At 41.7% G+C, this 16,431-nt stretch overlaps 1 protein-coding gene across 1 annotated transcript; it reads left to right on the forward strand.

The window, feature by feature from the left end:
- The first annotated feature begins 933 nt into the window (after positions 1 to 933).
- On the forward strand, positions 934 to 4,147 carry LOC108028968 (uncharacterized). Its single transcript, XM_017101008.3, has 2 exons — positions 934 to 1,046; positions 1,102 to 4,147. The coding sequence occupies exons 1-2, from the start codon at positions 1,041 to 1,043 to the stop codon at positions 3,250 to 3,252; spliced, it is 2,157 nt and encodes a 718-aa protein (XP_016956497.3). The 5' UTR covers positions 934 to 1,040; the 3' UTR covers positions 3,253 to 4,147.
- The last annotated feature ends 12,284 nt before the right edge of the window (positions 4,148 to 16,431 follow it).

Genomic DNA, 16,431 nt, shown 5'->3' on the forward strand with positions numbered 1-16,431 from the left:
TGGAGCCTTTGATTTGACTACTAAACTGGTTAACACACTTAACCGGAAACCAAATTAAGCGAAACGGGCTTGGATAGGCTTCATATCAGAATATAAGTAGAGGTTAGTTCCCATTCTTTAAGCATAGTACCGTATTTTATTAAAGTGTATTTTAGATATTTTAAAGTTCTCTTAAAAATGCTAATCTCTTATATTAGGACCCCTTTTGAAAAATTTTAAGCACAAATTTAACCGAAACACGAGTGTATAAAAAGTAGAGGTTAGATTCCATTGAGTACAAATGCCTTTTGAACCATTTAAATCACTGAATTATGTTTGAAAAATGAAATTGTATTTGCGGTGGTATTATTATGGGCATATAATGCAAATCACTTATGTTGCATTGTGCTATTTACATATCCGCCAACCCGCAGTGTGAATGATTTTTTCGCATACCAAGCTTTTGGTGTGGAATCGACTTTCGGAGGGTTGGGTTGGTCAAGTGCCAGCTGCATTAGGCCATAAATTTGCCAAAAAGTAAACAGTAAACATTTTATTGTTGCTCTCCGCCGCCCCAGCCCGCCGACCACCCGACTGTTTTAAATAATTATTTAACATTTTACATTGTTTAGCTCGCGTTTTCCGTGTCGAAATGCGGGCGTGCTCGGTGCAGAGGGGCGGCCTTTGTTTGTTGTAAAGATTTGCACGATTTGCATTTGTGCCAAAACGATTCATGAATGATTCATGTGCGCCAGACCAGAAGCAGATGTCGACAATACTCATCCCACTTCGATTTATGCATCGGGCACGTGCCAACTGTTTGGTGCCGATGACGGTGGAGCTTTAAAGGATTCCGAGTGTCGGCAAGGAGGTGGGAGGATGTGAAATTTTAAATCAATTTAAAGGGACTGAATTTGTTTTATAAATTGTGTTTTTTGGAGAAACTAAGAAACACAGTAGGTTTCCCCAAAACATGATCTTTCTGTCAGCAGCCACTACAGTCAGTACAGTTCCTAATTCCATCGCTAGTCACATAACTAATACCCACATAACATCGAAAAATGCCGGTGAGCTTGTAATATTTTATTTTTTTTCGCATTAACTTAACGTTTTCATAACCAGTTGATAGCCAACCAATCCTTGAAGAAGGGGGAAAAGGTGAAAGGTCACAAGTTACAGCAGCCACCATCTTGCAAAGTAAAACATGGCCTCCATCGGAAGACTTCCCTCATAACAATTGGTCAGAAGATGAAGAAGGATCGGAAACACAGGGCACATGAGGAGAACAAAACCACCTGGTTGAATACCAATGGTCAGACAATAGCCGTGGAGATAAAACACATAAAGAATTTGGGAATGGACATGAACAATTTTTTTAAAACAAAGGCCTGGGAAGTCGACCAGTATCCTGGTAATAGTAGCTCGTCGGAAACCAAAGCTTCGGTTATGGTGAATGTATCGCAGGTTCAGACTGAAGATAAGCCCCTCAGGAAAAAGATTGGCGAATTTGAGATGCTTTTGAATCCACAACTTGTAAATCCCATTGGCAAACGCGTTTTGGAAATGGCCAGGAAATCCCCTAGACAACACAGAGAACACTGTAAAGGCAGGGTTGAGAAGCATAATTTCGGGAAAAGGTCAACCAAATCTTTTCTTAAAACCAACAAAAAGACGCATGCCAAAAAGAGCGCAACAAATCGAGAATATGATGATAAAACTCTATACGAGTCCGAAGTCTTAACGCCTTGGAATGATTTCAGCTCTGATACAGAAAATGATGAGATGCACCGCTCGGAAGATGAGCTCAGCATAGAAAATGAATCGCCAGATTTTTTCTTAGAGGGCAGGGTTGAGAAGCATAATTTCGGGAAAAAGTCAACCAAATCTTTTCTTAAAACCAACAAAAAGATGTATTCCAAAAAGAGCGCAACAAATCGAGAATATGATGATAAAACTCTATACGAGTCCGAAGTCTTAACGCCTTGGAATGATTTCAGCTCTGATACAGAAAATGATGAGATGCACCGCTCGGAAGATGAGCTCAGCATAGAAAATGAATCGCCAGATTTTTTCTTAGAGGGCAGGGTTGAGAAGCATAATTTCGGGAAAAAGTCAACCAAATCTTTTCTTAAAACCAACAAAAAGATGTATTCCAAAAAGAGCGCAACAAATCGAGAATATGATGATACAACTCTATACGAGTCCGAAGTCTTAACGCCTTGGAATGATTTCAGCTCTGATACAGAAAATGATGAGATGCACCGCTCGGAAGATGAGTTCAGCATAGAAAATGAATCGCCAGATTTTTTGTTAGAGGAATCTTATTTTACAGAGAATGAGAAGATTACTTTGGACGAGTTTATAATAGACAATAACTATAACTTTGACTTGAATTTGGGAAACGGTGAAACCAGTCCATCAGAAGAAACCATTCCTCCGGAAGAAGAAACGAAGCCGAAAGATTTTCATTTAAGAAAAGAAGAGGCGGAAATACATGAAAAATCGAACTGCTCTCCATTCGGAAGTGAGTTAGAAAAGCCAAATGAGATCCCAGTTGAGGAACATTCCGAGGCGCCCGCAAGTATTAAAGTCAATAAAAAAACGAAGCCGAAAGATTTTCATTTAAAAAAAGAAGAGGCGGGAATACATGAAAAATCGAACTGCACTCCATCCGGAAGTGAGTTAGAAAAGCCGAATGAGATCCCAGTTGAGGAACATTCCGAGCCACCCGCAAGTTTTAAAGTCAATAGTGATCGCAAACCTTTGGGTCGCCCTGAGCTCCCAATTAGGGGAAATTCCAAGCCGCCCGATAATATTAAACTCGAAACTAAAGTCAATACTGATCGCAAGCCATTTGGATACCCTGGGAATGTAGCCGTTGTTAATCCTACTTCAGGTAAACGTAATCCTCTTAAGAAACGACCAGAAAAAAGGTTTGCTAGACCTGTTACCAATGACAATGGAGGCGACGACATCTATCCATCGCCCCCCTATTTAAGAAGACCCAAGATGGGTAGTAAAATGAGTCAGCCAATAAATACTCATAAAAAACGGAAAAACAGGTTTTGTCGCCAGAGGATACTTGAAAGGCTTCAGGTTCCCACAGAAAGAAGGGGGGATCTTTTGTTTTTGGCATCGAACCAATTTTACATTTACTTAGCAATAATTTTAACGGCCCTTTCTATTTTCATTTATTATAAGACCTATATTGGGCGACCTATCCCTAGGACGCTTTGGCAGAACTTTTTGCTTACTTTTCGAATAACCAAATAAATGTTTTCCAAATTAATAACTATGAAAATGAAAAAAAAAACGTAAACATTGGCTTGGAGATTGATTATATTTTATAGCTTAACTCACTGAATGCACCCTTTAATATGCGGAATTTTTTTATGTTTTAAGGATACTCCAAATGGAGCTAGCTGACACGAAATAGTTGCTCATATCATTTCTCATTTATCAAATGAGGTTCGGAAGCCTTTTGTGGCTGCGTCATGGAATGCCTCAGTGTCTCAGAAACAAGTCATTTAAATATTTAGTACCCAGTCGATTACCCCTGCCTTCTCCTTTCCCAAAATCCCCGATTTGAGATGAAGACGGAGATGGCAGGAACAACAGCCTGCCTTACAGCCAATCGCGCCGGCGAACGCTAGCAAATGCAAATTTAATGGTCTATGAAAAAGGTAGCCGGGCAAATGCTTTTAACCACATCCGCTGCTATTAGTTCACCGTCGGAACCGAAGGAACCGTAGGAACCGTCGGGAAAGCGTTGCTGAACAACAAGAGCGACGGATAACAATGGAAAATGACGCCAGTGGAAATGCGAAAATCAATGCGCATTAGTGGATGGTGTTATTTCATCTTGCTCTGCTGGAGAATTGGCAATATCCCCGGCTAACCCTCGCTTAAATTTTACATTTGCCAAGTGGATGTGGGAATCAAAGAGCACCGCAAGAGCATAGCAGTCGATTTAACTTTGAAATCTGAATATCTGATGGCACAAACTTATACACTAAAGAGCTCATTTCATTTGGAATAAAAGTTATAGGGCGTTTTTATGATGAGTTCTAAACAGAAGTTTAATTTTAATTGAAATAACCATGTAGTTCTCTTTCTTTTAGAAACAGGGATGTTTTAACATTATACTACAAGGTTGTCTTGCAAATCTGGAGAATTATTTTTAATCACAAGGGGATTAGGCAATTTCCAGCGAGGTGTGATACCTACCTCAGCCTTCGCCCACCCCTCAAAGAAGGCGCATAGATGGTTTATAGCCGACATTTGCGGTAAGTGTTCTGCTTATTCCCGCATAGATCGCCGAGCTGACAACTGCCAACGACCGCAGTCAAATATGAGCGATGGGCCGGATCGCCTGGGATTGGATCACACGCCCCCAAAAACAAATGCTGACTGGGCGGAGGACTCTCGTTCGTCAAATGCAATCCGCAGGGGGATTTGGGGCTCTTTCTTTTGGCATTTCCTGCCGTGTCCTGCCACTCGTGCATGCAATCCAAAACACACAGATACAAGCACTCACACACTCGCAGCGGCCAGGACAACCACACACGCACACACAAGCAATGCATTCAAGCGCAAATTAAGCTTGACAAGCAAAAATTAAACTGTGTGTATGTGTGTCCGTGTATCGGTGTGGCAGGGTGTATTCCTGGCATTCGTATCTGGCAGATACATTCGGCTCTCGGTGTGTGTTGTTCGCTCGCCATGCTTGTTGGGCAAAATATAATTTCTTCATGTTCAGTTCATTAAACAGAGCAAACCAACTTGGAAAAGCACTTACCATGAATAGATTTTAAGGGGCCCCAACTGCGATACAGTTGACGGAAAGCCAACGCAGGCGACACAAATAGAAAGCAGGAATAGCAATAGCAATGGCAATAGATATGGAAACGGACCCCCTTTCAAATAAATATGCAAATCGCAAACGGGAACCGTACAAATGAATTTGAAATATCACTGCACTCCTTAATGAACTATTTGTGTTTGTCTGCTTTGCTTTTATTTGTTTTATTCGAAGATGCGGAATTGCTTGCTGCTCAAGTAGATTACGTTTTCAATTTATTAGTTGAAAACAATAAAAGCTGCCAAAATATCCATCTCAGCTTTCTTTCAAGGCAAAAAAGTGGTTTATCGAAAAAATTATAGTATGAAAATAAATAAAAGGTATTGATATAAATTTCCATATACATTTTTAAGCTAACTTTAAAAATATATTAGTAAAACTATGTAATTGTACTGACTTTTTTATAAGCGGTGTTCAATAGCCTTAATCAACCTTATATCCAAAAAAGAGCTTCACTTATCTTTGCCTATTTTAAACAATAGTATAAAATATAACTAGTGCATTGAACTACAGCTAAGCATACAAGATAGCAATACAAAACGCAGTGTCGCTGATTATACATTGGCCCATTGGGTAGGAATGCAGATAAGTCGTTGCCCAAATGAACTGAAAACAAAGGAGGCATAAATCCATCACGCCAGAGGAAAAGGCTCTGCAGTGGGATTTTATCTTCGATATACTTTGGGGTTGGCCGAGGAAATGACAAGGCACAAGCCATTGTACCGAGTTAGAGGCGTCAAATCACTTAAACGCCACCCAAACCATGCCCAAATCTGCGGCAAAAAAATCTGAAAAACCGATTGGCATGGCCGAAAGCAATTCCCCACAATGACAGCCGCAAAATGATGAACACTGTTTTTGGGGTCGGTTGTCAAATCACGGACCGCCGCGTATATATATTTGTGTTTCTTATTATAGCAATTTGATACTGCGTCGCATTAACTTTGACATTCGCATGATTATGGCTCTTGAGGATTTCTCCGCCTTTTCCCCGGCTGTCCATGACTTTTGCACTTTGGCCAAGTTGATGAAATTAATATTAGGCAGAAGTTGCAAGCTCACTCGATGCCTCCTTATCAGGGGCGAGCTATTGATAGGCAAACTCAATGCTGAGTGCATGACTCTGAGGCCGATGACGTGGGATGGTTATTTATGGTTTCTACTCGGAAAGTAGGAAAAATAATGGGGACAAGTATGCTCGAAAAAATGGTATAATAAATCCAAGTACTTAGAAATATTTAGGATAACTTAAGTATGACAGTAAGTATAGCATACTTTTTGGGGTGTTTAATAAATTTTTGATGTGTTCCAAAAATCCCTATTGGTTCGATCTTTTCACCGTTCACCTCCATGCCATTCGCCGGTTCTGAATCGCATTGGCCTGATTCCGCCAAGGCAAACATAAAAATTCTCATCTGGTAATATGCCTCGGTAAATACTCACTAGACAAATGCTATCTATATGCAATCAGCAAATATGTGCTCAAAGGACCTCGGCTCGGCGCTACAAAGCCCATAGCGCAGGCATCTCATCCACAGCATCCGAAGCATCCATCCATCTTTTCAATGCATTATGCAGGCACTTTTGCAGGCAAGTGGAAATTATGTCAAAACAAAACGTGCAAGTCAAGTCACTCGTTAGTCTGAGAGGCATTTCAATTAAAGGCTCGCAATGTGCAAGACGGCGAGGGGCGGAACACATCCAGAAAAATACACAGAAATGAGAGCTCGCAGCACAAAAGTTCAACTAATACGATATGCAACGACAGAGGAGTGAAATGTTCAGTTGGGCGGACCAAAGGGCTGGCAGGGTGGAGGAGCAGCACCCGCCTCAAAGACCTCCGGCTGCTATTTATCAGGAACTCGCAATCTGCGAGTCCCAACGCTGAACGATCACTCTTTAATTAACCGAATATGCTGGCTTTGATGGGTATTTGCGGCATGGTTTGTATGGAGCAGGGGTTATTTGGTTAGAAGGGTATTTCATTTAGTAATAAGTTATAAAGAATAATTTGGTAATATGGCGGGTTCTTTTGGTATTTAAAATATGTTAAACGCATCTAAAAGGATATATAATTGAAAATTTGTTAAAATTTATTATTTTTATATATATATTCATGTATATTTAAAAACTTATTATTGAGCAATAAATAAAATGATCATATCGAGTTAGAAGTGAATGTAGCTATTCATATCTCGTCTATAGAGATATTTATTTAGATGACCATTCTGTTTGACTAAATCTGTTCTTGAGAGATCTTAAGAGATATTATTGGCATTGTCTATTTGGACCCTCGATCGCAAATCTTACGTACATATGTTAAAAAAGTATTTGTAAGATAAAGGGCATGTGCGTTCGCGTACGCGTTATTGCAATTTCTGCAGAATCCTCGTCTCGATCTGCATTTGAAACTGAAAGAAAGAAATTTCTTTCAGTTTTTCTGCGCATATGTCTGGGCAGCATTTGTAAGGATTTTCCATGTCTTCCTTTCTTTTGCGATGTGGGTGTGCATGTGGCCGTGTGTGTGCTTTGCGAGTCGACTTCATTCACTCAAAAAAAGTTAATTCATAAATCGCACAAAGCGCGCTGATACGAAAGACGCACACATGGCAACCCTTATAGCTCAGAGCCCCCATGCAAAATGCATTTCACCCCTGTCTCCTGTTCAAATAAAAGATTTCTATCAGGTGGCTCTTCTGGCGCATAAAAGTACTTAAATTTGCTTGACTTTTGGACAGATCTGGGCGGTTAGGATGCCATCGTGAGGCCTGGGATGAGATGGGGCGTGGTCGCTCAGTTGTTTCGCCGCGTTATGCGCAATTTCTAAGGCAGCTCACGACCCTCGCAAGTTGTTTAATTTTTCACCCCTCGCCGAGCACGGCAATGGAAGCGTTTTATTTGCGAATGCGTTTAGCGAGATTGCCGTGCTTCGATATGGGATATGGTTACTAAATCGGAAATGTATAGACGCGGGGATCTCGGCGACTTTATCGAGGGTTGCCGCAAGGAAATTTGGCTGTAAGCGGTTTTTGGATGACCTCAATCTTTAGTGTGATATCTGTGAATGAGTGTCCCTCTTTTCGTTAAAAATGTTTTTTAACCTATTCCGAAACCTCTTTTGTGGTGTCCCAAAATAGTTTTGAAAAAATATATTTAATCGGTGATATATACGAGTATTTAAAATTTAAGAAAAAGTAAAGTTGGTTTAATAACATAAAGGAGTACAAGAGAGATTTAAAAAAATATTAAAACGAGAAAGAGGGAACCGCCAGAGCGCACATGAGTTTTTGTGCAACTTGGAACATTAAGTGCACCTGGAGCCGAACATTACGATTGACCCACGTTGACCCCACCTGCCGGCAGTCAGCCATGAAATTGAACGCCTCCCTGGCGGCATTTTCAATCAGAGGGCGCGGCCAAAAGGGCTGTGGCTAAACACCCGTGAAATGGTGACAAAACCCGCCTCAACTCCGCCGAATGCACTCGGCTCACGGAGCACATGTGACTTTATCAAGTTCTGTAAACTGCTTATTTCTCACCACTTCAGAGGCATCTCAAGTGCCATCCATTGGATAGGGGGGATTTTAGAAGGGCTTTGGGGGCCTAGTGGGGCGGTGGGCGGTGTGCTGCGGGCGGTCGGCGTGCCGAAGTGACGCATCGACAACAACAACGACTCTTCAAGCAGACAACAAAATGGCGCAAACGCTTCCTTTTGTTGGGCGCAAAACTTAAGGCTTAAGCCTTTCTGGAGAGCCCGATGCCTGAGGAGGCAGTACGTGATTTTATCAAAGGGAAAGCGAAATGGGGCCCTGAGCCACCCACTGAACCCCCACCCACCGTGAACGCCACCCCCTCGACGCCCCTGGGCTGCGTCAAAATATGCCGCAATCAAGCTGCAAAACATTTTCATTTATATTTAAATACAAAAAACGCAGAAGAAAAGGCAGCAGCAACAGCAGCAGCAGCAGGGGATTCGGCAATACGGATTTCGGAATGGAAAAGCGGGTGAAAGTTGGGTGAAAGTGGGGGGAGACTGGCGGGCAAAGGAAACGGAAACGCGTTTTCGATTATGTTTAGCCGCTTTTCGGGCAGCTTATCGACGCCCACGCATATGGGCCGTCCTCCCTGCATTCCATATTTATTGCGGACCATGATTTATTATAATTTTATGCATGAATCTCGTTCCGACAGAGCTGTGCGTGTGTGGGCGTCGTGTGCATAGTGGGCGTGGATCCACTCCAGGTGAAACAAGGCTGCTCGATTACGTATCACACTGTCTATCAAAGTGTTGACTCACTCGACCTCTTTTCCAGTGAATTACTCAGTCGCCGAGCAGCAATTCAATCAAACATAGCTATTGGAACATGGCCCAAAAATAAATGCAAAATTTTTGTTATATTTCTGTATTGTTCTGACAAAAGTTAACTTGACATTGAGAAAACGCCCTTAGTATATAATTAAAAAAAAAGGTTTTTTTGAATACCAAATTTTGAATGGTAAAAAATTCATCGAGCAATGATTTCAATTTATGCAGATTCCTGAAATATCCGATTCACCTACTCTTATATTCGAGACTGATGAAATGCCGGCTGGAAAGCTCGGACAAACCATTTGAATGAATGGAAATTGGTCGATGGGTTTCACTCAAAGAGGGAAAATTGGTGCATCATTTAGGGGCCATATGCAGTGCATGAATATTTCAAACGGCCAAAACCGTTTGGCCAAAGTGAAAGGAGAAAAGCGAAAGCGAAACGGCCTACGGATTATCACACTCAATAGTGCCGTTCCGTTCCATCCCAGCCCGATTTCCCCCCTTCCCTCGTGAGTCGCCGACTCACTTTAATGCTCTTCTTGTTGTTGCCGGACGGACCGTCTGCTCATTAATTCATACGATGGCACTTTGCTTCATTGGCAATTCAATTGCAAACGCACAGGAGACACCGGCAAGGAGCAGGGGGGGCAGAGGTTAAGTGCCAACTTGCTCACGTATTTCCCCGGGCCACCCATCGACCTCAATTGACCCCCACCCACGGTCCGCCGAAATGACCATTTTGTTTATGCATGCATAATTGCTTATTTCTGACCGCCATGCGTACACATGCACATCTTGTGATACAAATTTAAGCAATTTAGCGGAACCAGAAAGTAGTAAAATCGTAATTGATTTAATATACACTTTGACCGTTAAGGAAAACCCACCGCGAGTCCGACGAGTTCGTGCCGGTATAATCATGCCTTAACATCTATGAGAACTTTTGACCTAAGGACCAAGGACTTGCTATAAGTAGCCTAGTTTTCAATATGTAATTATACAAATCGTTATAGGTTTTAAAAGAATTCATTTTATCAAAGAATTTCAGACAACGAAAAAAGAAAAAAGACAGATCCTCGTGCATAAATGATTATATGAAACAGAAGAGTCCCGAAAATATAGTTGTTCTCAGACCACTGTTGTAAGAACCATTTCTTGGGAACATTCTCCGACCACAAAAACACTTAATCAATTTCCATTAGAATCAGCGGCACTCAATCTATTCCTCCTTGTGTACATATTATTTAGCAACCTCACACTCGGCACCTCCCACTATTGGCGCATTCCCCATAAATAACCAAAAATAAATATAAATTATCCAACATTAGTTTGGGAACTACAATGGGAAACTGGAAATAGCCGAAGTAAACAGAAGCAGGCGGGGTGGAAAAACAACAGTTCCGTTGACTAATTAGAGGGCATTAGTCACCGCTGGCCGACCGGCAGTTCATTGCCAAATCGAATGTAAAGCCTGCCGATAAGAAACTGGATGGTATTGCAGGGCCTGTAATTCAATTTCGATGAATGGGCTCCAAAAGATACTACAGTAGGTGGTGGAAATGGGGGCGGGGCGCGATTATGAATGATAAGCAAAGAAAATGCACACAATTACGACAATTGCTCATACGACCGGCCACGCCCACAGCCGGAGCGCCCAAATCAAATCCGCCGGAGCCGCAGTAACTAACGGTTGCAATTTAGGAAATTCAATTATGTCCCCACGACCAGACCAAATCGGACAACTTTGTCAATTCCTCGGTCGGCAGTGAAGCGTGCTGGCAGCGGATGAGCCGAAGGATGTGCCGGGTGGCTCGGTGGTTGGGTGGTTTCGTGGTGTTTTCGGCTGGTTCGGCGGGTCAATTGTGCCGGCCGAGGTCCTTCTGCCCACATTGCATGTAATCAAACAGTTTGCGTAGCAATTTTCGATTATCGTTTGACTGATTTCGTGTTAAATCAATTAAGACGTTGCCATCAACGTTCCCACATTGAGCCGTCCGTCCCTCCGTCCATCGTGCTCCGTGGACCCCAAACCGTATATTGAATTCCGTGCCGTGCGCCTATTTATCTAATGTCCTGTCTGCCGACATCCGCATATCCGCACAAACGCAAGGACGCACAATCCAGCTGTCTTGAGCCGCTGCCTTATTGATTTCTGGGCAAAGACAAAGCCAACACAAACTCTCAGGATAGATAGATATTATACTTCTTCTGGTGGGGGGTTCCTTCACTCTCCCCTTTGATTTGGGGACCAGAAATTTGCAATTTTAAATTTATGAAAAATGTTTTGCTTTACTTTTCCGCCAGTCTTGCCAGCTGCCAACTGCAGAAGTTTTTGTGACCAAAAGTAAAGTTTGTCAAAACAAAAAAAAATACCGAAAAATAAAACGGAAACTTTGCTCTGCTTCATTTTGTAGCCGCATAAACACTTTGAAATAGACCAAACTCCGAGTATCGTGGGCGGGGATAGAGGCTGGAAAACTTTGCTCTCCGTAAATGGTCGTTAACAAGCCGAAAAGATTGCAACTGGAAATTTAAATTGAAAATATTTCACCGTTGGAAATACTTGTTTTCCTTTGCCACTTTCTTGCCGAAGTGTGCTGCTCACTTGAGTTGCAAGAAATAAAACTAATGAATTTGGGATGACAAAGTTGATTTAAGGGTTTTCTAATGTCGCAATGTTTTGTAAAAATATTAAAATGCTTGCTCAAGCTTGGGAAGCATTTATTTATGTATTTACCCTAATATTATTAATGTACTCAATTAAAACAATCGAAAATGGTGCGGCTAATTAAGACCTTCACCTTCCCAACAAATGACCATCCACTTGTGGCATGTCAATAAGCTATTTGATGCAGGCTTCGCTTAGTTTCGGAAACATCGCCTCAATGATTTCGTGTTAAATTAATTAAACCCAATGCGTGTCCACGGAGCATTTGGCCAGTGGGTCCGATAGCGAAGTTTGCCGAATTAAATCAGCCATAAATCGGAAGGTCCTTGTAATTGGCCACGACAATATTACGCGGCTCTTTGCGGACCATTCCCACCTTGAGTTCTATATCGGGTTTCAAGTTGCTGGGACTTACATCCCACTTTTCGCAAAAAAAATCTATCAAATGTGCATTACCATTTTATCAAAGAATACCAGTTTATTTATTAGGAAAAACATGTAGAGCATTCAGTAAATTAGGCTTACATTTACCTGCAGGATTATCCAATTTAATAATTTATGCATTCATCTCAATACCGTGTGAAAAACTACTAAAGCTATTTTAAGTTCGAATTGCAATTAAAATTAATTAAGATTGTCGTAAACAAAAAAGTAACCTACTTTTTTGCAGCTCGCCAAACAGAGTATTCTATTTAATTAACTGTGGTTTCACTGCTACAGCTAAAATGGCTCGATTTTGGAAAGTAAACACGTTTAATTGATAAATGGCGATATTTATTTTTGGTCTGGTTAATATAAAATCGGTTTTTAGGATGCGTGCGGTCGACTATCTCCGAGCTGGCCATCCTCATATTTTTGCAAGCCGCTCTCTTGATTGTTTGCTTATTTGCAGCAGCTGTTCAAATTTCTATACCGCGCCGAACGCTTTTTCCATTTGCCCAAACACTCGGCGCACACACTCACCGTTGCCACCATGAATTTTTATAGTTTTCCCAGCCATTGGCGAGTAATTAAATTTAACGCTTAAAACAACAGCGCAAAAAGTGGAGGAATTGACCACGCAAACAGAAAACAGAACTGCAAATGCAATTGTTAACGGCGGCCGCCAGTTGGTTTTGCAAATCGTTTGACAGGCCAGAGGGAAAAAATTGAAAAAACGTATAAATATAGCGGGTATATAGAATAAATATTCTGCGGTCGTGTTTCGCATTGCAAACAAATGATGCGTACAGCGAAAGTATAAGCCGGCTGGCTCCTGGCCTGGGTGAAGGTGGCCCGGTGTTTTTGGATTTAAATTGCTTGTGAATTACGTGCTAAATGCATTCGGTCCGTAGTCTGCAAAGCCTTTCAAAGTTGCGGTCACCGCGAAATGATTATTAATACTATTTGCCCTTTTGTGCGGTGTTTTTGCAGCGCGATTGCCATTAATATTTATTGCAGCTGTCGCCTTTCGACTAAGGGAGCTTACCACTTTGCATTGCCTTAATGACGGGCGTTGCGGTTAATTGGAATTAGCCGCATTAGCGGATTTTCAAAAACGTCATTACAATCAATTGACACTTAATGCGGTTTGGGAATATGAAAAGGCGCTGAATTGGTGGAATGATTTGAAAATTAATTAATCATGCTAAAAATAAAATATAAAATGAAATGTCAAACAGGAACAGATACAAATGGGTTTATCGAGGAAGTTGTCTAACAATTTTTATCAAGTCACTTAAAAAGTGTATAAAAGTATGCAACTAAATATTTGGAGTTACAAAGTTATAACGACTTATTCCAAAATCGAAAATATTTTTTTCTGCTGCATACTTTTAGGCTCATTTTTAAATTGATTTTAAATTTGTTATATCTTCAATATTCATGTTACAATCAGCTACTTAATTAAGAGAGAAAAGTATGGCTTTAATGACCTTAACTTTTTTTATCTGTCCCCAAAATACGAATATTCCAGATTGGTAACGACGGTTCTTTCGGATTGCCGTCTTCCTCCGCTGCGCACTGTCTGCTCGAATTGGTCAAACAATTGCCGCTTTTATTGCACTGCATAAAAATCATTAATTACAACAAGTCTGAATGAAATTTAAATGTCGAAAAAGGAAAAAGCCAAGCAAGCACAAGGAAGAAAGCGGATGACACAAACGACAGGTCGGTGAAAGGGGAAGGAGATGGGTACGAAACACAAATATTGAAGGGCAAATTGAATTTTCATATGCGCAGCGCAAAAGGTAAAATGCGTGTGGGCGTGGCACGGGGTCCTCACACAGGGTCCGAGGCTGGGTGTTATTTTATTCCGGTTTTTATTTTTATTTTCGTGGAGCACAGCACTTTGTGATGGCCCCCTCAAAGCGCCACACTCTCCGCACGGAGAGACTCTCATACTTGCACCTTCAACAGTTTTATTTTATGGTGGGTGGCGGTGGGCCACAGCATTTTTGCTTTTTATGTTCAACAGATTTTCGTGTTAGTATGTGAAACATGCTGATTCCCAGTGATTACAATTGTTGTATTCCTGGACCTAGACCGGCATACCACACCACCTCCCTACCTCCCCACCTTGCATCCAATCCTCGATTTTCCTCGCTGGGTGGCAAAAAGCACAGCACATACAGATACAGATAAATAAAAAGAACAACAAACAGTGAGTTTGGCGTGTGGGTGTAGCAGGCACTGCGAAATTTTCGCACACGAAACCCTGGCAAAATGGAACCAAAAATATTATTGGAAGGGAACCCACCAGAACTATATGATATCCTGTAGATAAAAAAATCCAATCAATTTCTGATACCAAGGATTTTTTCTTTGACTTTATGATTCTATCAGATAAATGGGAATTCAGAGGTCCTATTTATTTACTACATTATCAGCAGTCTCCCGAAGCCGTGTTCGATTTGAGTGCAGTGTACAACAGCCTTTGAGCTGCCCATTGAAAACTACTCAGTTTTCTACAAATAAATATTTTTCCTCTACCATTAACTGGTTTACGAACTAATATACCCCATTTCCCCTCACCTAAGAGGTACCTGAACAAAAAGAGAAAGTTTTTTACGCCGCTCGTTACAATTTTCGTGATGTTCTGCTGACAACTCAACAGAGATCAAGTTATTATATCCGTGTGTGTGGGCTGGTGCAGATATAGCTATGGCTATATATAGATATGCGTAGGGACCAAGTGGCAGAGGGATAATAGAGGGGGATTTTGACGCGGTTCAGGTGGGTTCGGGTCGAGATCGAGCCAGAGCCGGAGCCGGAGCCAGAGCCAGAGACAGTGACCATTGCCGTCCCCTCCCCGCACCGTTGACAATTAAGGTGAATGAATATTTTAATATTGGCAAACAGATTACACATGTGGGCAATGTGCACGGGCAGCCGTGACTCGTATGTCCTCCGACGGATGGAACTGTGGAAATGCGGCAATGGTTGGATGCGGAGTGCGGGAAATACGGGCGAAGGACCAAGGGCTCTTCGAGTAATGGCGTAAAATTTAATTCAATTGAATTGTTGGCACAATGCATCAAAAGCACGTGAAACGACGCATTCGATCAGGTTTTAAAAAATATATTTTTATTATTCACTTTGCCGGCATCAGCAGATATCCAATATATAAGGTATATGCGCGCGGTGGAATGCGATTTCTGTCTTTAATTATGGTTTCACTTTATTTACTCCATTCTCGAATATGTCCATTATTAAACGAGGGCAATACTGACGTGGCGGTTTCTCCGTTTTAAGAGAACAATGATCATTAAAAATGGGATAAGAAAATGTACCCAAAACTTAAAACGAATGGGGACTTCCCACCTCTGGACTTCCGGCCAGGACTTTAAGATCCTCTCCGAATATTTTCTGGTGCCCATCGAATACTAGCCCTGGAATTATGAAAATATCCTTGTCAAAAGCAGGACTGCCTGGCGGGGAGTCCTTTCGAGCCTTCGACAGTTGAGGAAGGAACCCATCGACGACGATGCTGTCGATGCTGATACTGGGACGGAAGTTGCTTTTCAGGGGACGTTAGGAGGTGTGTGTGAAGGGGCAGTGTTCAGCTGGCAGATTAATTTGCACAGAGAAAGAGTGAAGGGGAACGTGCCGAATTTCTAATCAAAATTGCCGCAAAACAGCAGTTGCAGCAGGCAAAAACGGATTGTTTCGGGACTGCACTTTCCAAAAAGTGTGAGGAGGGGCGTGTATCTACATGGTCGCGTGTGTAAGCGTTTGAGGGGAAATCAAAAGCGCTTCGGTTGGCACTAAAACTTGATGGAAATCGATTTTAATTACAAAGTCAATGCGCGTAATTGCTTTGCACCTAGCTCAAGTGGGGCAGCACTTTGATATGATTTTTCCTGCCACTGGACACCGATCGGATTGGTACTAACGAAATGAATTAAAGGCGTAAAAAAAAGGAAGGATGTAAATCATTTAAGGATTGCCTTTGAACCAAATTTGCAAATGTTTTAAGGCATTGGGGGAAAAATAGCATAGGTGCAATCATTATTTCGCTCGCCAATTAATGCTAAACAAGGTAATTGTTTGTATTGAACCCGGTAGCAAATTGATTGCCATAAATTCCAAAGGCAACAGGGCGAATACGCGATATACGCAGCTCCAAAAATT

Source organism: Drosophila biarmipes, chromosome 2L, assembly GCF_025231255.1.
Source record: "Drosophila biarmipes strain raj3 chromosome 2L, RU_DBia_V1.1, whole genome shotgun sequence".
Classification (NCBI taxonomy): domain Eukaryota; kingdom Metazoa; phylum Arthropoda; class Insecta; order Diptera; family Drosophilidae; genus Drosophila; species Drosophila biarmipes.